The 20764-nt window shown below is 44.5% G+C and overlaps 1 protein-coding gene across 1 annotated transcript; it reads left to right on the forward strand.

The window, feature by feature from the left end:
* Nucleotides 1–4444: 4444 nt before the first annotated feature.
* On the forward strand, nt 4445–12059 carry LOC139569765 (potassium channel subfamily K member 12-like). Its single transcript, XM_071391137.1, has 3 exons — nt 4445–4800; nt 10303–10450; nt 10607–12059. Exons 1-3 carry the CDS (start codon nt 4445–4447, stop codon nt 11000–11002), a joined length of 900 nt encoding a protein of 299 aa, XP_071247238.1. The 3' UTR covers nt 11003–12059.
* The last annotated feature ends 8705 nt before the right edge of the window (nt 12060–20764 follow it).

A 20764-nucleotide genomic window follows, 5' to 3' on the forward strand; every position in this document is an offset into this window, starting at 1 on the left:
CTGGGGATGCCGTCTGGGCCTGCAGCCTTGCGAGGGTTAACACGTTTAAATGTTTTACTCACGTCGGCTGCAGTGAAGGAGAGTCCGCAGGTTTTGGTAGCGGGCCGTGTCAGTGGCACTGTATTGTCCTCAAAGCGAGCAAAGAAGTTATTTAGTCTGTCTGGGAGCAAGACATCCCGGTCCGCGACGGGGCTGGTTTTCTTTTTGTAATCTGTGATTGCCTGTAGACCCTGCCACATACCTCGTGTCTGAGCCGTTGAATTGCAACTCTACTTTGTCTCTATACTGACGCTTAGCTTGTTTGATTGCCTTGCGGAGGGAGTAGCTACACTGTTTGTATTCGGTCATGTTTCCGGTCACCTTGCCCTGGTTAAAAGCAGTGGTTCACGCTTTCAGTTTCGTGCGAGTGCTGCCATCAATCCACGGTTTCTGGTTTGGGAATGTTTTAATAGTATAAAAGTTTAATAGTTGTTGTGTGTACGAAATCGCCGATGCACTTTCTAATGAACTCGCTCACCGAATCAGCGTATTGGACGCAATGCGGAACATATCCCAATCCACGTGATCGAAGCAGTCTTGAAGCGTGGAATCAGATTGGTCGGACCAGCGTTGAACAGACCTGAGCGAGGGAGCTTCTTGTTTTAGTTTCTGTCTGTAGGCTGGAAGCAACAAAATGGAGTCGTGGTCAGCTTTTCCGAAAGGAGGGCGGGGGAGGGCCTTATATGCTTCGCGGAAGTTAGAATAACAATGATCCAGGGTTTTACCAGCCCTGGTTGCGCAGTTGATATGCTGATAGAATTTAGGGAGTCTTGTTTTCAGATTAGCCTTGTTAAAATCCCCAGCTACAATGAATGCAGCCTCAGGATATGTGGTTTCCAGTTTATGTAGAGTCAAATAAAGTTCGTTCAGGGACATCGATGTGTCCGCTTGGGGGGGAATATATACGGCTGTGATTATAATCGAAGAGAATTCCCTTGGTAGATAATGCGGTCAACATTTGATTGTGAGGAATTCTAAATCAGGTGAGCAGAAGGACTTGAGTTCCTGTATGTTGTTATGATCACACCACGTCTCGTTAATCATAAGGCATACCCCCCCGTCCCTCTTCTTACCAGAAAGATGCTTGTTTCTGTTGGCCCGATGCGTGAAGAAACCAGCTGGCTGCACCGACTCCGATAGCGTCTCTCGAGTGAGCCATGTTTCCGTGACGCAAAGAACGTTACAGTCTCTGATGTCTCTCTGGAAGGCAACCCTTGCTCGGATTTCATCAACCTTGTTGTCAAGAGACTGGACATTTGGCGAGTAGTATGCTAGGGAGTGGTGCGCGATGTGCCCGTCTCCGGAGCCTGACCAGAAGACCGCTGCGTTTGCCCCTTTTACGGCGACGTTGTTTAGGTTCGCCGGCTGGGATCAGCTCCATTGTCCTGGGTGGAAGGCAAAACACAGGATCCGCTTCGGGAAAGTCATATTCCTGGAGTTGACGTTGCTCTTATATTCAGTAGTTCCTCCCGACTGTATGTAATAAAACCTAAGATTACCTGGGGTACCAATGTAAGAAATAACACATAAAAAAACTAAATACTGCATAGTTTCCTAGGAATGCGAAGCGAGGCGGCCATCTCTGTCGGCGCCGACAGAGTCATAAAGGGAGTCATAAAGGGAGCTCATCACATTAGTATAATTTATTACTGTAGTTATTAGAGGGATGGAACAGAGAACAGCTACTAAACTGTTACAGACCTATATCCATCCTGCCCTGCCTATCTAAAGTCTGCCTATCTAAAGCCAAGTTAATAAACAGACCTTCTCCGCTGTGCAGTCCGGCTTCCGAGCCGGTCTCGGGTGCACCTCAGCCACGCTCAAGGTACTGAACGATATCATAGCCGCCATCGATAAAAGACAGTACTGTGCAGCCGTCTTCATCGACCTGGCCAAGGCTTTCGACTCTGTCAATCACCGTATTCTTATCGGCACACTCAATAGCCTTGGCTTTTCCAATGACTGCCTCGCCTGGTTCACCAACTACTTTGCAGACAGAGTTCAGTGTGACAAATCGGAGGGCATGTTGTCCGGTCCTCTGGCAGTCTCTATGGGGGTACCACAGGGTTCAATTCTCGGGCCGACTCTTTTCTCTGTATACATCAATGATGTTGCTCTTGCTGCGGGCGATTCCCTGATCCACCTCTACGCAGACGACACCATTCTATATACTTCTGGCCCTTCCTTGGACACTGTGCTATCTAACCTCCAAACGAACTTCAATGCCATACAACACTCCTTCCGTGGCCTCCAACTGCTCTTAAACGCTAGTAAACCCAAATGCATGCTTTTCACCCGTTCGCTGCCCGCACCCGCCCACTCGACTAGCATCACCACCCTGGACAGTTCCGACCTAGAATATGTGGACAACTATAAATACCTAGGTGTCTGGCTAGACTGTAAACTCTCCTTCCAGACTCATATTAAACATCTCCAATCCAAAATCAAATCTAGAATCGGCTTTCTATTTCGCAACAAAGCCTCCTTCACTCACGCAGCCAAACATACCCTCGTAAAACTGACTATCCTACCGATCCTCGACTTCGGCGATGTCGTCTACAAAATAGCTTCCAACACTCTACTCAGCAAACTGGATGCAGTCTATCACAGTGCCATCCGTTTGTTACCAAATCACCTTATACCACCCACCACTGCGACCTGTATGCTCTAGTCGGCTGGCCCTCGCTACATATTCGTCGCCAGAACCGCTGGCTCCAGGTCATCTATAAGTCTATGCTAGGTAAAGCTCCGCCTTATCTCAGTTCACTGGTCACGATAACAGCACCCACCAATTGCACACGCTCCAGCAGGTATATCTCGCTGATCATCCCCAAAGCCAACACCTCATTTGGCCGCCTTCCAGTTCTCTGCTGCCAGTGACTGGAACGAATTGCAAAAATCGCTGAAGTTGGAGACTTTTATTTCCCTCACCAACTTTAAACATCAACTATCTGAGCAGCTAACCGATCGCTGCAGCTGTACATAGTCCATCTGTAAATAGCCCACCCAATCTACCTACCTCATCCCCATACTGTTTTTATTTTATTTACTTTTCTGCTCTTTTGCACACCAGTATCTCTACTTGCACATCATCATCTGCTAATTTATCACTGCAGTGTTAATCTGCTAAATTGTAATTATTTGCTCCTATGGCCTATTTATTGCCTTTTGCACACATTGTATATAGACTTTCTTTTTTCTACTGTGTCATTGACTTGTTTATTATGTTATTGTCTTGTTTTTTGTTTACTCCATGTGTAACTCTGTGTTGTTGTCTGTGTCACATTGCTTTGCTTTATCTTGGCCAGGTCGCAGTTGCAAATGAGAACTTGTTCTCAACTAGCCTACCTGGTTAAATAAAGGTGAAATAAAAAAAAACATTTAAAAAAGCCCTGGGTGGAAAGAAATAGTACCCGAAAATGTTACCCTATTGCCTATATATTGCACTACTTTTGACCAGAGATGATTTAGAAAATAGGGTGCCATTTGGAACGCAGCCAAAAAAAGACAACGATTAAAAAATAATTTCACCTTGAAACAGAATCTCACTCGATGATCTCCCTGCACTTTGTTTATTGCTTGACAGAATACACCACAACGATCACTTATCCAATCAGTTACAGTATGTACTGACAGGTAAAATTGAGTGGCCACAACTACTAGACACTTTGGCTGGTGAGCATAGATGTGTGTCAGCTGCAGAGTCTGTCTCTGACCTCTGACGGAATAAAGGGCCAGATCATGCATCTCCAGCAGAAATGTCAATCATTTACAGAGCTTAGCTTCATTACTGAGTTACTCACACACCCTCCCAAATACTGATGGCCTTGTCTTCTGAGGAAGTCCAGAGGAAGTCCAGAGGAAGTCGAAAGACGTGCCACGTCTAATGCTAACAGAATGTTGCCAGATATTTCAGTTGCAAAATATCACTCACTTTATTTAACTCATCCAATGCTGGTACAGCGCTGGTTAATAGACATGCTGGTATGTACGGTGTAGTCTAAAACATCTTACCCCAGGTCAGGACTCACTTGGATTGCGTTTACACATGGAGCCCAAATCCTATCTTTACACATCAGATTTTTTTGAGCTGATCTGATTGGTCAAAAGACCAATTACTGAAAAAAATATCAGAATTGGGCTGATTGTGTAAACGCAGCCTTAGTGTCTACCCGAGAAGAAGGAAATGAGGCATTCAGATACCTGCAATGACCTGAGGATTATTAGGAACAGACAAACAGACTTACATTGTGGTGTGTTAGACGCCTTCCTCTGGGCCTTTAGTAGTCTAATCTTCTTTCATCAATCAATCAACCAATCATCCAGTCAATCAATCAACCACTCAATCAATTAAGCAATCCATTACTCTAACCCCATCTCTCTGTTGCCACCTGTAGGTTTTGGGATGTCCACTCCAGTGACGGTAGCAGGGAAGGTGTTCCTGATCTTCTACGGTCTCCTCGGCTGCGCCGCCACCATCTTGTTCTTTAACCTCTTCCTGGAACGCATTATCACCCTCCTGGCCGTGGTCATGAAGGCCGTGAGGGAACGGCGCATTCGTAACTCTGGCCTCCTCCCGCCGGGTATTCGCCATGACTTCTCAGCGTGTTCTTTCCCGGGGTGGAAGCCGTCGGTCTACCACGTCATGTTGATCCTGGGGCTATCCGCCATCATCATCTCCTGCTGCGCCTCGGCCATGTACACCCCCGTGGAGGGATGGGCCTACCTGGACTCACTCTACTTCTGCTTCGTCACATTCAGGTAAGGTCGGAGCTCGAAGAGGTGGGCCAGACAGTAACTGGATGGAGGGTTCTCTTTAGGAATCTTGAGTCTGACTGAAGGGGAAATCTAATGGGTAGAGTAAATATCCTGTCGTTTTGCCCTTGATCAAGGCACTGCACTGTGGCTGGCCCTGTTCTTCAACCTCTTCTTTGGTGTGTGTGTGTGTGTGTGTGTGTGTGTGTGTGTGTGTGTGTGTGTGTGTGTGTGTGTGTGTGTGTGTGTGTATGTCTCTTTCCTAAACTGATCTGGTTTTCCATAAATCCCGGTTGGAAGATTCCTGGGTAGAACTTTATAATAACTCCACACTCCACAAGGATTTAAAATGGATTAGTAAATTGTTATTAATCATTACTTTCACATTTTTAAGTGTTAGTAACCTAGTTATTCACACATGTATAAACCACTTTTAAAGTATTTAATAATGATTTATAAGATCATTCATAAGATATTTAATATAGGTCCTTATAAACCATTTCCTAATCATTATTCAAGTATTTTTGCGTAGCCTCATCTAAAGTGTGGGCTCTTTTTACTTTATAAATATAAATGTTTTGAGTGAACAGTGTAATTTCTCACCAAAAGATGGACATTCCAGCAGTACCTAATGCTCCTTCAAATGCGCCTCCCATGTGGCGTAGTGTTCCTACACGGAACCCAAACCGGCTGCACGAAATCATGCGCTATCGTGCATAAATTTATTTTGTCCCCCTTAACCAAACGCGATCACGACACGCAGGTTAAAATATCAAAACAAACTCTGAACCAATGACATTAATTTTGGAACAGGTCGAAAAGCATTAAACATGTATGGCAATTTAGCTAGTTAGCTTACATTTGCTAGCTAATTTGTCCTATTTAGCTAGCTTGCTGTTGCTAGCTAATTTGTCCTGGGATATAAACATTGAGTGGTTATTTTACCTGAAATGCACAAGGTCTTCTACTCCGACAATTAATCCACACATAAAACGGCCAACCGAATCGTTTCTAGTCATCTCTCCTCCTTCCAGGCTTTTTCATATTTGAACTTATATGGTGATTGGCATCTACACTTTTACCACGACAACCCAGCAAAACATTTCGTCTTTCAATCACCCACATGGGTATAACCAATGAGGAGATGGCACGTGGGTACCTGCTTCTATAAACCAATGAGGAGATGGGAGAGGCAGGACTTGCAGTGCGATCTGCGTCAGAAATAGGAATTACTTCTATTTTAGCCCATGGCATCGCAGACGCTCGATGGCGCGTGCGAGCAGTGTGGGTGCAATAATTGAATAACATGGATTTCTAAATGTATTTTGCGACGCTCGCGCACGCGGCGTGTCCGGTCTGGGCAGCATGTAAGGCACTGCATCGCAGTGCTAACTGTGCCACTAGAGATTCTGGGTTCGAGTCCAGGCTCTGTCGTAGCCGGGCCCGACCGGGAGACCCATGGGGCGGTGCACAATTGGCCCAGCGTCGTCCGGGTGTAGGGGAAGGTTAGGCCGGCAGGGATGTCCTTGTCCCATTACGCACTAGATCTCAAAATGTCCCCTAGAACATATCAATAGTTAAACTATGAGAACACAACACAGAGTTAAGAAAATATATAGAAAATGTGTGTTTATTGGAAGTGAGTTTTCTACCAAAACTAAAGTGAATGTAGACAGTGACACTTTTTTACTAGTACCTTCAGACACTCTAGACTGAGTAGTTCTTAGTCTGAAAATGCTAACAGAAGTGTTTCTTGGCAGTGACTTTTCTACCAAAACCAGTGTGTGGATTGCAGTCTCCTTAGAGATGTGTTTTTTCTATAATATATTTTTTCGTCATGTCGCACCCCAGGAAGGGGATCCTAATAAAAATCATAAAAAATCTGTATAATCTCGGTAAACCCAGAACTGTTAGAAATTGGGAGATCCGGTTTGCGAAGTCTCCAAATTTGATCACCCAACTCTCAGCCAATGAACACACTACAAGCAGGAAATTTCCTGCAACATTGATGATCAAATTTAGATCCTACACCTGTAACATTTTTACCTGCAAATCCTACATTTCTACCTCAATGACTTATCAGTAGTACTGAAGGAATAAAAACCCACCAGCAAAAAACTGTCGGTCCGGCCAGCTGTTGTGTGTAGGTTACATCTCCCTGTTTTAGGATTAGTTTGCATTTGCGAGGTTGACAACATTAGCAAAACATTCACGTTATAACTCTTCCTCAAGTCTTTGCAACAGTTGTTTCATATGGAAATACAGTGGCTTGTGAAAGTATTCACCCCCTTGGCATTTTTCCTATTTTGTTGCCTTACAACCTGGAATTAAAATGGAAATTTGAGGGGTTTGTATCATTTGATTTACACAACATGCCTACCACTTTGAAGATTGTGAAACAAACAAGTAATAAGACAACAAAAAAACTTGAGCGTGCATAACTATTCACCCCCCAAAGTCAATGCTTTGTAGAGCCACCTTTTGCAGCAATTACAGCTGCAAGTCTCTTGGGGTATATCTTTATAAGCTTGGCACATTTAGCCACTGGGATTTTAGCCAATTCTTCAAGGCAAAACTGCTCCAGCTCCTTCAAGTTGGATAGGTTCTGCTGGTGTACAGCAATTCTTAGAGCTAGGGTCTATTTTCCTGAATTTCCACCTGACTAACATGCCCAAAGTAAACTGCCTGTTACTCAGACCCAGAAGCCAGGATATGCATATAATGGTAGCATTGCATAGGAAACACTTTGAAGTTTCTAAAAAAAATAAAAAAGTAATGTCTGAGACTATAACAGAATTGATATGGCAGGTGAAAATCCGAAGAAAAACCCGTTTTTGTTCTAAAGTCCCAGGCTCTTATAATGGAAAGCTATGAGTCCTATGTAATTCTGGCTTCCAGATTGCAATTCCTATGGCTTCCACTAGATGTCAACAGTCTTTATTCAAGGTTTCAGGCTTGTTTCTTCAAAAACAAGTAAGAATTTGACGTTTTTGGGAAGAGACCACCGGAAACAATATCAGTCTTTCGGCGTGCGAGGAAGAGGGCGTGAGCTTACTAATTTTACTTTCCTATTGAACATACTACTTTCCGTATTAAATATTATAGTTTATTTACATTTAGGGTACCTAAGGATTAAATAGAAACGTTTGACTTCTTTGGACGAAGTTTAGCAGTAGCTTTTTGGATTCCTTTGTCTGCATGTTGAACAAGTGGATTACTGAAATCGATGGCGCCAACTAAACAGACTTTTTGGGATATAAAGAAGGATTTTATCTAACAAAACGACCATTCATGTTGTAGCTGGGACCCTTGGGATTGCAAACAGAGGAAGATTTTCAACAATAAGTGATTTATTTAATCGCTATTTGTGATTTTGTGAAGCCTGTGCTGGTTGAAAAATATGTTGATGTGGGGCGCCGTCCTCAGACAATCGCATGGTATGCTTTCGCTGTAAAGCCTATTGTAAATCGGACAATGCAGTTATATTAACAAGAATTTAAGCTTTTAAATGATACAAGATACTTGTATGTTAATGAATGTTTAATATTACGATTATTTATTTGAATTGCGCGCCCTCCAATTTCACTGGATGTTGTCGACAGGTATTCCGCTAAGTCATACCACAGATTCTCAATTGGATTGAGGTCTGGGCTTTGACTAGGCCATTCCAAGACATTCCAAGACGTTTCACCTTAATAAACCACTCAAGTGTTGCTTTAGCATTATGCTTAGGGTCATTGTCCTGCTGGAAGGTGAACCTCCGTCCCAGTGTCAAATCTCTGGAAGATTGAAACAGGTTTCCCTCAAGAATTTCTTTGTATTTAGCGCCATCCATCATTCCTTCAATTCTGACCAGTCTCCCAGTCCCTGCCGATGAAAAACATCCCCACAGCATGATGCTGCCACCACCATGCTTCACTGTGGGGATGGTATTCTCTGGGTGATGAGATGTGTGGGTTTGCGCCAGACATAGCGTTTTCCTTGATGGCCAAAAAGCTACATTTCTGTCTCATCTGACCAGAGTACCTTCTTCCATATGTTTGGGGAGTCTCCCACATGCCTTTTGGCGAACACCAAACGTGTTTGCTTATTTTTTTTTAAGCAATGGCTTTTTTTCTGGCCACTCTTCCGTAAAGCCCTGTTCTGTGGAGTGTACGGCTTAAAATGGTCTTATGGACAGATACTCCAAACTCAGCTGTGGAGCTTTGCAGCTTCTTCAGGGTATCTTTGGTGTCTTTGTTGCCTCTCTGATTAATGCCCTCCTTGCCTGGTCTGTGAGTTTTGGTGGGCGGCCCTCTCTTGGCAGGTTTGTTGTGGTGCCATATTCTTTCAATTCTTTAATAATGGATTTAATGGTGCTCTGTGGGATGTTCAAATGTTCTGATAGTTTTTTATAACCCAACCCTGATCTGTACTTCTCCACAACTTTGTCCCTGACCTGTTTGGAGAGCTCCTTGGTCTTTATGGTGCCGCTTGCTTGGTAGTGCCCCTTGCTTAGTGGTGTTGCAGACTCTGGGGCCTTTCAGAACAGGTGTATATATACTTTGATCATGTCACAGATCATGTGACACTTAGATTGCACACAGGTGGACTTTATTTAACTAATAATGTGACTTCTGAAGGTAATTGGTTGCACCAGATCTTATTTAGGGGCTTCATAGCAAAGGAGGTGAATACATATGCACGCACCACTTTTGCGGTTTTTATTTTTAATTAAAAAAAAATTATTTCACTTCACCAATTTGGACTATTCTGTGCATATCCATTACATGACATCCAAATAAAATTCCATTTAAATTACAGCTTGTAATGCAACAAAATAGGAAAAATGCCAAGGGGAATGAATACTTTTGCAAGGCACTTTATATTGTCTAATAAAAAGCAGGAGCTGGTGCACACTCCATATGTATAACCTCCCAGTAATTTTTGGGGTAAAAAAAACTTTAGTCAGCACCTCTAAATGAAAATAATTTTCTCTGGGTGTGCCAGCTCATGCTTTTATTAGACAATATTTTTAGTTTAACATCCTGTGCATTGTGATTATTCTTTAACCATTGATATGTTCTCGGGTCTATTTTGAAACCTTAAGGAGCATGTCCATCTTTTAGTGAAAAATTACATTGGTCACACAAAACATTTATAAAGTATTTATAAAGTATAAAGAGCCCACACTTTAGATGAGGCCACGCAAAAATACTTAACTAATGATTAGGAAATGGTTTAATAAAGACATATATTAAACATCTTATGAATGGTGTAATGATTCATCAATTAATAATAAACTCTTTAATAATCCATTATCGATGCTTTATTAAGTGGAGTTGTCATAAAGTGCTACCGATTCCTGGAATTGGGAGGTAATAAGTAAGATATCCTCCAACCGGATTTCTGGAAAACTGGGGAATTTGGGGAAAGTTACTGGGATTCTGAACCCTAGTCTCGAAGGGGATAAATACAGGCAATAAAGTCATACTCTTCTTCTTTTTCTTCCGCCTCCTCCTCCTCCAGTACCATCGGCTTTGGGGATCTGGTGTCGAGCCAGAGAGCGGACTATGAGTACCAGCCGCTGTACCGTCTGGCCAACTGCCTGTTCATCCTCATGGGCGTGTGCTGCATCTACTCTCTGTTCAACGTCATCTCCATCGTCATCAAACAGGTAGATGTTGAACAATGGAAATGAGTCTGTCGACAATATTGTATTTTTAATCCTCCATCATTTTGTATGTATGCATTGTTGTACTCAAATGGCTGAGGCAACTCTATCTGTATTTTAAATGTCTAATCAAATTCCCTTAATACTTCCTTCATTCAGGTGCTCAACTGGATGCTTCAGAACCTATGCTGCCAGCGGTGTAAAATCAAGTCCAACTCTTTCCCATTGGGTCGCCGCAACGCCATCCGGCCTGGTTCGAGAATCCGTAAAGGTCGCTTCCGAATCAAACGCACGCTGGACTCGGGGGATTCGGGACCCTACGAAAGAGACATGGAGGGAGGAGGACGCAGACTCTCGGGAGAGATGATATCAATGAAGGACCTGACGGCCTCGAATAAGGTCTCACTGGCACTCATGCAGAAGCAGTTATCAGAGTCCGCTAACGGTTATCCCAGGACGGTGTGTGGGGGCTCGAGACATAACGGGTTCTCTGGAGGAGTGGGTGCTCTGGGGATCATGAACAACAGGCTGGCAGAGACCAGCAACTCCAGGTAGAACTGAGCAGTGTTTCTCGACTTCTAGTCCGTGGACAGGCACTGGTCTGTGGGATGGGACGTTCAGTCCGAGAGATGAGTAGCTGACTTAATTTAAGAGCTCCCTCAAGGAGTAAAGACCATAGACTGCTTGTCTTAATGAAAAGGTTGAGACACTGGAAGAACCCTGCAGGAGAATGTGCTTAAGAAGACATACTGATGGAGAGAAACAGAGGCGCTTTAAGATTATGCAAGGTTTCATGTGATGAACTGTACTTGCTATCACTCTTGTCATGCTTGATTATGTCTGGTCCTTCGTTGGAAGAGCATGATGATATGCATGACATTTTTGGGGATGGAATCAACATCCTGCGATGATGATGATGATGATGATGATGATGATGTACAGTTGTAATGATACTGTGGGAAGGAAAGTAACCTTCTTGTAAATGAACTTTGGAAGGTCAAAACACTTGAGAATGCCATGAGGCTATAACCTTACATTTTGCTCTCTGACTCAAAGCAACCGGAGGACATTTTCACTGATATAGCAGTGGTATTCTTCAGAATAATTAGTTAGCCATAGCTGAGTAGATCTCTGAGGCTGTATGTATCATGCGTCTTAGATAAGATACAGAGAGAGAGAAAGCGAGATAGATCCTAGATCAGCACTCCTACTCTGAGACTTGATACATTTTGACTTCTACAGTGTACTGTACTGGAAGAGGCAACTCTGTGTGATCATTATTAGGCTACATCATTATCGCTTCTGGTCTTTTTCAATAAGTATGGCATTTATAAGTAGATTTGAATGTAAAGGTTGAGTTGGTACTGTAGCTGTCATTTCTGTATGGTATAACTATGCATTCCATGTCTCATGGTGAAGAACAATAGGAACTCATCTACATATCAGATACACTTACAGACTTGCCCTGAAGTATGGAAGCTGAACCATAGAGAGACTAACCTTACAGACCTGTCCTGAAGTATGGAAGCTGAACCATAGAGCGACTAACCTTACAGACCTGTCCTGAAGTATGGAAGCTGAACCATAGAGAGACGAACCTTACAGACCTGTCCTGAAGTATGGAAGCTGAACCATAGAGCGACTAACCTTACAGACCTGTCCTGAAGTATGGAAGCTGAACCATAGAGCGACTAACCTTACAGACCTGTCCTGAAGTATGGAAGCTGAACCATAGAGAGACGAACCTTACAGACCTGTCCTGAAGTATGGAAGCTGAACCATAGAGAGACGAACCTTACAGACCTGTCCTGAAGTATGGATGCTGAACCATAGAGAGACTAACCTTACAGACCTGTCCTGAAGTATGGAAGCTGAACCATAGAGCGACTAACCTTACAGACCTGTCCTGAAGTATGGAAGCTGAACCATAGAGAGACTAACCTTACAGACCTGTCCTGAAGTATGGAAGCTGAACCATAGAGAGACTAACCTTACAGACCTGTCCTGAAGTATGGAAGCTGAACCATAGAGAGACTAACCTTACAGACCTGTCCTGAAGTATGGAAGCTGAACCATAGAGAGACTAACCTTACAGACCTGTCCTGAAGTATGGAAGCTGAACCATAGAGAGACGAACCTTACAGACCTGTCCTGAAGTATGGAAGCTGAACCATAGAGAGACTAACCTTACAGACCTGTCCTGAAGTATGGAAGCTGAACCATAGAGAGACTAACCTTACAGACCTGTCCTGAAGTATGGAAGCTGAACCGTAGAGAATAAATAACCTTACAGACCTGTCCTGAAGTATGGAAGCTGAACCATAGAGAGAATAACCTTACAGACCTGTCCTGAAGTATGGAAGCTGAACCATAGAGAGAATAACCGTAGGGATGGTAAACCTAGTCCCAACTATATGAATAGAATTACTTGAATGGAGAGTCAAGCCATTCAGGTCAATGTTCTGTGATGGGTGGGCCGGTGACCATATTGATTGTACCCATGCCAGGAAGTACAAGCAAGAAATCATTATATTTCTATGGTCTCAAGCAATCATCTTGATACTAGTCTAATCTTAAGCTCAGGTGACTGATTCTGTTGGGGAAGAGGAGACAGGTTCAGCACGCCCCTAATCGCCCCTCAACCCTTCCCTCTGGCCCTAGCGCTTTGATGTTTAACAATCTGTAAGGTAGAAGCAATATGGTGGAAGCTCCAACACTTCACTGCTGATACCTATCCAAACCCTTCAGATCTGCCAATTTAGGGCCAAGGGGAAGGGTAAAACAAATCATTCAGACTGGCTGCTGTTTTCGTATGGGGTTCATGCTACTGCTGTACTGTGATGTAGCCTACAGACCAGCTCTGTTATGTCAGTCAGTTCAGTGAGCTCCTAGTAAGATATTCCGCAACTGAGCCTGAGTGCAGGTCTTCAAACAGTCATTTCCTTTTCTCAAGATGGATGTGTGCAGCGAGGAGAGGGGAGGTAGGGAGCTCAGATCATGTTTCAGGTCAAAGAGTATTCTACTTACTTTATGGATGTCTGCAGGCTAGAACTCCTCTCCTCATCTCCTCCTCCTGTTCCCCTCTCCCCCTCTCCTTCTCCTCCTCCTCCTCCCTCCTCTTCTCCTGTTCCCCTCTCCTTCTCCTCCTCTTCCCTCCTCTTCTCCTGTTCCCCTCTTCTTCTCTTCCCCTCTCCTTCTCCTTCTCTTCTTCACTTCTCCTGTTCCCCTCTCCTTCTCCTCTTCTCCCCTTCTCCCCCCCTCCTGTTCCCCTCTTCTCCTCTCCTTCTCTTCCCCTCTTCTCTTCTCCTCCTCCCCTCCTGTTCCCCTCTTATCCTTCTCTCCTCCTCCTCCTCCTCCTCCTCCTCTTCTCCCCTCCTCTTCTCCTATTCCCCTCTTCCCTTCTCCTTCTCTTCCCCTCTTCTCCCCTTCTCTTCTACTCCTCTTCTCCTCCTCTTCTCCTGTCCCCCTCTTCTCCTGTTCTTCTCCCCTTCTCCCCTCCTCTTCTCCTGTTCCCCTCTTCTCCTCTCCTTCTCTTCCCCTCTTCTCTTCTCCTCATCCCCCCCTCTTCTCCTGTTCCCCTCTTATCATCCTCTCCTCCTCGTCTCCCCTTCTCTTCTCCTCTTCTCCTGTTCCCCTCTTATCATCCTCTCCTCCTCGTCTCCCCTTCTCTTCCCCCCTTCTCCTGTCCCCCTCTCCTCCTCCTCTCCTCCTCCTCTCCTCCCCCTCTCCTCCTCCTCTTCTCCCTTCCTCTTCTCCTCCTCTCCTCTTGCCTGTAAGAAAGAGAAAAAAGACAGGAAAAAGAACAAAGGCTAAAAGTGTGCAACCTGATAATTACAGTGAACATTAAATAAGATGTATTTCTGTAAAAGGACTAATGAAGAAGAGACTCATAGCCAGAGCAAGGTGTAGCTACTCTTTGTGTTCATTCCAAATGACACCTTATTTCCTATATAGTGCACTACTTTTGACTAGGCCCCATAGAGTGCACTACATTGGGAATAGGGTTCCATTTGGGACACAGATGGTCTTTGTTCTGGAGACAAGGAGCACTCTGATCCATTATAGAGAAAAGATAGACATAGTCAACAGGTCAAACCTCCCAGATGTCATTATAAAACCCTGTATCTTTCAGGCTAATGGTCTCAAAGACAGCTTTTACTTACTATAAGTGCACTGTTTGGGCAGAGAAGGTCATAGGAAGTACGCACTATGAGAAACAGAAAGGAAAATGGAACACTGCTGTTTGGATATAATGGGAGAGCGAGAGAGAAAGAGAGAGACACCCTCCCAGATACACAGAATAGCCAAGAGCTTAACTCAGTCTGGCATCCGTCGTTAGCATCTCTCTCTCTAGTCCACCAATGCCTACTACTGCTAGAGGCTCTGCCATCTCTGCATTCAGCTCAGTCACACACACCCTCTCCGACCATCCTGCTAGGTTTGTCTTTCTTATCAGTCAGCCAGCACACTGTGCATATAACACCATGACTGGAAATATAGCAAATCAAAGTTTTTGGTTGCGTACACAGTTCATCAGATGTTGTAGCAGGTGCAGTGAAATGCTTATGTTACTAGCTCCTAACAGTGCAGCAAAAATGTCAAACAAGTACACAAATAATAATAAAACAAGAAATCAGGAATGTCAGAACGAGTCCAGTTAACAACCCAAACATCACTGTATCAGTAATCCAAATGCAATCTCTTTATATACTCCAACAAGATATACTTAGAATGATATGTACAGCAGTAGATATATTACAGTGAGCGATGTTGAGAATTCAGCATATAAATTAACAGTGGAACTAAATGCATTGTAGTGGTAGATATATTAGAATGAGCCATGTGGAGCATCCAGTGCATGAATACACAGTTAGAAAACATTAAGAAACTATCCCGTGTTTAATGTCTCTACAGTATATACATGGGACAGCAGAGTTGTGTTTGTGTGTGCGTGTGTGTTCGTGTGTTTGTGAGTATTGGAGTATGCGTGTGTGTGAGTGTATATGTGAGTACAGGAGTTTGCGTGTGTATGAGGTGTGTGAGTGAGTCTTTGTCTCTTATTACAGAAGATGGTGCGATGACTGTTTAACAGTCTGATGGTCTGGAGATAGAAGCTGTTCAACAGTCTGATGGTCTGGAGATAGAAGCTGTTCAACAGTCTGATGGTCTGGAGATAGAAGCTGTTCAACAGTCTGATGGTCTGGAGATAGAAGCTGTTCAACAGTCTGATGGTCTGGAGATAGAAGCTGTTCAACAGTCTGATGGTCTGGAGATAGAAGCTGTTTAACAGTCTGATGGTCTGGAGATAGAAGCTGTTTAACAGTCTGATGGTCTGGAGATAGAAGCTGTTTAACAGTCTGATGGTCTGGAGATAGAAGCTGTTTAACAGTCTGATGGTCTGGAGATAGAAGCTGTTCAACAGTCTGATGGTCTGGAGATAGAAGCTGTTTAACAGTCTGATGGTCTGGAGATAGAAGCTGTTTAACAGTCTGATGGTCTGGAGATAGAAGCTGTTTAACAGTCTGATGGTCTGGAGATAGAAGCTGTTCAACAGTCTGATGGTCTGGAGATAGAAGCTGTTTAACAGTCTGATGGTCTGGAGATAGAAGCTGTTCAACAGTCTGATGGTCTGGAGATAGAAGCTGTTTAACAGTCTGATGGTCTGGAGATAGAAGCTGTTTAACAGTCTGATGGTCTGGAGATAGAAGCTGTTTAACAGTCTGATGGTCTGGAGATAGAAGCTGTTTAACAGTCTGATGGTCTGGAGATAGAAGCTGTTTAACAGTCTGATGGTCTGGAGATAGAAGCTGTTTAACAGTCTGATGGTCTGGAGATAGAAGCTGTTTAACAGTCTGATGGTCTGGAGATAGAAGCTGTTCAACAGTCTGATGGTCTGGAGATAGAAGCTGTTTAACAGTCTGATGGTCTGGAGATAGAAGCTGTTCAACAGTCTGATGGTAATAGAAGCTGTTCAACAGTCTGATGGTCTGGAGATAGACGCTGTTTAACAGTCTGATGGTCTGGAGATAGACGCTGTTTAACAGTCTGATTGTCTGGAGATAGAAGCTGTTCAACAGTCTGATGGTCTGGAGATAGAAGCTGTTCAACAGTCTGATGGTCTGGTAATAGAAGCTGTTCAACAGTCTGATGGTCTGGACATAGACGCTGTTTAACAGTCTGATGGTCTGGAGAAAGAAGCCATTTAACAGTCGTATGGTCTGGAGATAGAAGCTGTTTAACAGTCTGATGGTCTGGAGATAGAAGCTGTTTAACAGTCTGATGGTCTGGAGATAGAAGCTGTTTAACAGTCTGATGGTCTGGAGATAGAAGCTGTTCAACAGTCTGATGGTCTGGAGATAGAAGCTGTTTAACAGTCTGATGGTCTGGAGATAGAAGCTGTTCAACAGTCTGATGGTCTGGAGATAGAAGCTGTTTAACAGTCTGATGGTCTGGAGATAGAAGCTGTTTAACAGTCTGATGGTCTGGAGATAGAAGCTGTTCAACAGTCTGATGGTCTGGAGATAGAAGCTGTTCAACAGTCTGATGGTCTGGAGATAGAAGCTGTTTAACAGTCTGATGGTCTGGAGATAGACGCTGTTCAACAGTCTGATGGTCTGGAGATAGAAGCTGTTCAACAGTCTGATGGTCTGGAGATAGAAGCTGTTTAACAGTCTGATGGTCTGGAGATAGAAGCTGTTCAACAGTCTGATGGTCTGGAGATAGAAGCTGTTCAACAGTCTGATGGTCTGGAGATAGAAGCTGTTTAACAGTCTGATGGTCTGGAGATAGACGCTGTTTAACAGTCTGATGGTCTGGAGATAGAAGCTGTTCAACAGTCTGATGGTCTGGAGATAGAAGCTGTTTAACAGTCTGATGGTCTGGAGATAGAAGCTGTTCAACAGTCTGATGGTCTGGAGATAGAAGCTGTTCAACAGTCTGATGGTCTGGAGATAGAAGCTGTTCAACAGTCTGATGGTCTGGAGATAGAAGCTGTTCAACAGTCTGATGGTCTGGAGATAGAAGCTGTTTAACAGTCTGATGGTCTGGAGATAGAAGCTGTTTAACAGTCTGATGGTCTGGAGATAGAAGCTGTTCAACAGTCTGATGGTCTGGAGATAGAAGCTGTTTAACAGTCTGATGGTCTGGAGATAGACGCTGTTCAACAGTCTGATGGTCTGGAGATAGAAGCTGTTTAACAGTCTGATGGTCTGGAGATAGAAGCTGTTCAACAGTCTGATGGTCTGGAGATAGAAGCTGTTCAACAGTCTGATGGTCTGGAGATAGAAGCTGTTCAACAGTCTGATGGTCTGGAGATAGACGCTGTTCAACAGTCTGATGGTCTGGAGATAGAAGCTGTTCAACAGTCTGATGGTCTGGAGATAGAAGCTGTTCAACAGTCTGATGGTCTGGAGATAGACGCTGTTCAACAGTCTGATGGTCTGGAGATAGAAGCTGTTTAACAGTCTGATGGTCTGGAGATAGACGCTGTTTAACAGTCTGATGGTCTGGAGATAGAAGCTGTTCAACAGTCTGATGGTCTGGAGATAGAAGCTGTTTAACAGTCTGATGGTCTGGAGATAGAAGCTGTTCAACAGTCTGATGGTCTGGAGATAGAAGCTGTTTAACAGTCTGATGGTCTGGAGATAGAAGCTGTTTAACAGTCTGATGGTCTGGAGATAGAAGCTGTTCAACAGTCTGATGGTTTGGAGATAGAAGCTGTTCAACAGTCTGATGGTCTGGAGATAGAAGCTGTTTAACAGTCTGATGGTCTGGAGATAGACGCTGTTCAACAGTCTGATGGTCTGGAGATAGAAGCTGTTCAACAGTCTGATGGTCTGGAGATAGAAGCTGTTTAACAGTCTGATGGTCTGGAGATAGAAGCTGTTCAACAGTCTGATGGTCTGGAGATAGAAGCTGTTCAACAGTCTGATGGTCTGGAGATAGAAGCTGTTTAACAGTCTGATGGTCTGGAGATAGACGCTGTTTAACAGTCTGATGGTCTGGAGATAGAAGCTGTTCAACAGTCTGATGGTCTGGAGATAGAAGCTGTTCAACAGTCTGATGGTCTGGTAATAGAAGCTGTTCAACAGTCTGATGGTCTGGAGATAGACGCTGTTTAACAGTCTGATGGTCTGGAGATAGAAGCTGTTTAACAGTCTTATGGTCTGGAGATAGAAGCTGTTTAACAGTCTGATGGTCTGAAGATAGACGCTGTTCAACAGTATGATGGTCTGGAGATAGAAGCTGTTCAACAGCCTGATGGTCTGGAGATAGAAGCTGTTCAACAGTCTGATGGTCTGGAGATAGAAGCTGTTTATCAGTCTGATGGTCTGGAGATAGAAGCTGTTCAACAGTCTGATGGTCCGGAGATAGACGCTGTTCAACAGTCTGATGGTCTGGAGATAGAAGCTGTTTAACAGTCTAATGGTCTGGAGATAGACGCTGTTCAACAGTCTGATGGTAATAGAAGCTGTTCAACAGTCTGATGGTCTGGAGATAGACGCTGTTTAACAGTCTGATGGTCTGGAGATAGAAGCTGTTCAACAGTCTGATGGTAATAGAAGCTGTTCAACAGTCTGATGGTCTGGAGATAGACGCTGTTTAACAGTCTGATGGTCTGGAGATAGAAGCTGTTTAACAGTCTGATGGTCTGGAGATAGAAGCTGTTTAACAGTCTGATGGTCTGGAGATAGAAGCTGTTCAACAGTCTGATGGTCTGGAGATAGAAGCTGTTCAACAGTCTGATGGTCTGGAGATAGAAGCTGTTCAACAGTCTGATGGTCTGGAGATAGACGCTGTTTAACAGTCTGATGGTCTGGAGATAGAAGCTGTTTAACAGTCTGATGGTCTGGAGATAGACGCTGTTTAACAGTCTGATGGTCTGGAGATAGAAGCTGTTTAACAGTCTGATGGTCTGGAGATAGACGCTATCTATAACAATAATGCTAGTACGAACTCGAACCCAGGCGCAGAGAAACACAGCAAGCAGAAACATGGCAACCACACACTAATAAAACATGAGACCTAAGCGAAGATACAGGCCACCTGAGGAACCTAAATAACAAGGCAACCAGGTGAACATGGAAGGTAATTAAACACAGGTGAATCCAATAAGTAATAATCAGGGTAACCTGGACACTAGAAAACAGGGTAAGGGTGCCCTTCAGCGGTGACCTAAGGAAACAAGGAACAGCTCCTGATGTTCCACCAGGAGTAGCTGAACGGCGACGGAAATCCCAAATGAGTCCGGGATCCAGAATGTCCCAAGCCGGAACCCAGGATCGCTCCTCAGGACCGTAACCTTCCCAGTCCACGAGATACTGAGTCCCACGCCGGAACTGGCGACTGGAGAGGATGCGTCACACAGTGTAGACTGGCTGTCCCGCTATCATGCGAGGTGGAGGCCGAGTGGCCGGAACCAGAGGACTGAACACCACAGGCTTGAGTCTGGAGATGTGGAACGTGGGATGAACCCTTATGGATCGGGGAAAACGATAGGCCACTGGATTAATGCGCCATAGAACTTTGAATGGCCCAACATACCGGGGTGCCGACTTCCTTGATTCCAAGCGCAGAGGCAGATGCCTAGTAGACAACCAGTCCATCTGGCTGGAACGCAGGAGAGGACTCAAACAGCAATGACGGTTGGCCTGTCGCTGAACCCGAGCTGAGGACCTCAGGAGTGCTGACCGAACCCTCTTCCAGGTCTGACGGCAACGAGAGATGAGACGTTGAGGGGATGGAACCGCCACTTCAATCTCCTGATCTGGAAACAGAGGAGGCTGGTATTCGTACAAAACCTGGAATGGTGACAGGCCGGTGGAGGAACACTGGAGAGTGTTGTATGACTACACCACCAAGTGAAGATGCTGACTCCAAGTGGCGGGGGACACACAGCACCATAAGGCGGTCTCCAGATCCTGTTTCACCTGCTCCGTTTGACCGTTGGACTGAGGGTGATAGCCAGAGGACAAACTGGCCAATGACCCCAGAAGAGTACAGAACTCCCTCCAGATACTGGAGGCAAACTGGGGGCCCCGGTCGGAGACGATGTCCAGAGGAAGTCCATGAAGGCAGAAAACATGCTGAATGACTAGCTGAGCAGTTTCACGGGCAGATGGAAGCTTAGGCAGCGGAATGAAATGTGCCGCCTTGGAAAAGTGGTCCACTATGACCAGGATGACAGTGTGACCCTCTGAGGATGGAAGACCCATGATGAAATCCATAGAGATGAGTCCAGGGTCGAGAAGGTGTTGGATGAAGAAGCCCCAGAGGCTGCTGACGAGGAGTCTTGTTCCGGGAGCATGTCGGACAAGC

Source organism: Salvelinus alpinus, chromosome 3 (genome assembly GCF_045679555.1).
Source record: "Salvelinus alpinus chromosome 3, SLU_Salpinus.1, whole genome shotgun sequence".
Classification (NCBI taxonomy): domain Eukaryota; kingdom Metazoa; phylum Chordata; class Actinopteri; order Salmoniformes; family Salmonidae; genus Salvelinus; species Salvelinus alpinus.

What these genes read in the sequence shown, in the direction of transcription:
- LOC139569765 (XM_071391137.1), top strand. Translation starts at nt 4,445, where the DNA reads ATGTCCACTCCAGTGACGGTAGCAGGGAAGGTGTTCCTGATCTTCTAC. An exon ending in TTCTGCTTCGTCACATTCAG is followed by an intron (nt 4,801 to 10,302) that starts GTAAGGTCGGAG and finishes CTCCTCCTCCAG; the next exon opens with TACCATCGGCTTTGGGGATC. An exon ending in TCTCCATCGTCATCAAACAG is followed by an intron (nt 10,451 to 10,606) that starts GTAGATGTTGAA and finishes TCCTTCATTCAG; the next exon opens with GTGCTCAACTGGATGCTTCA.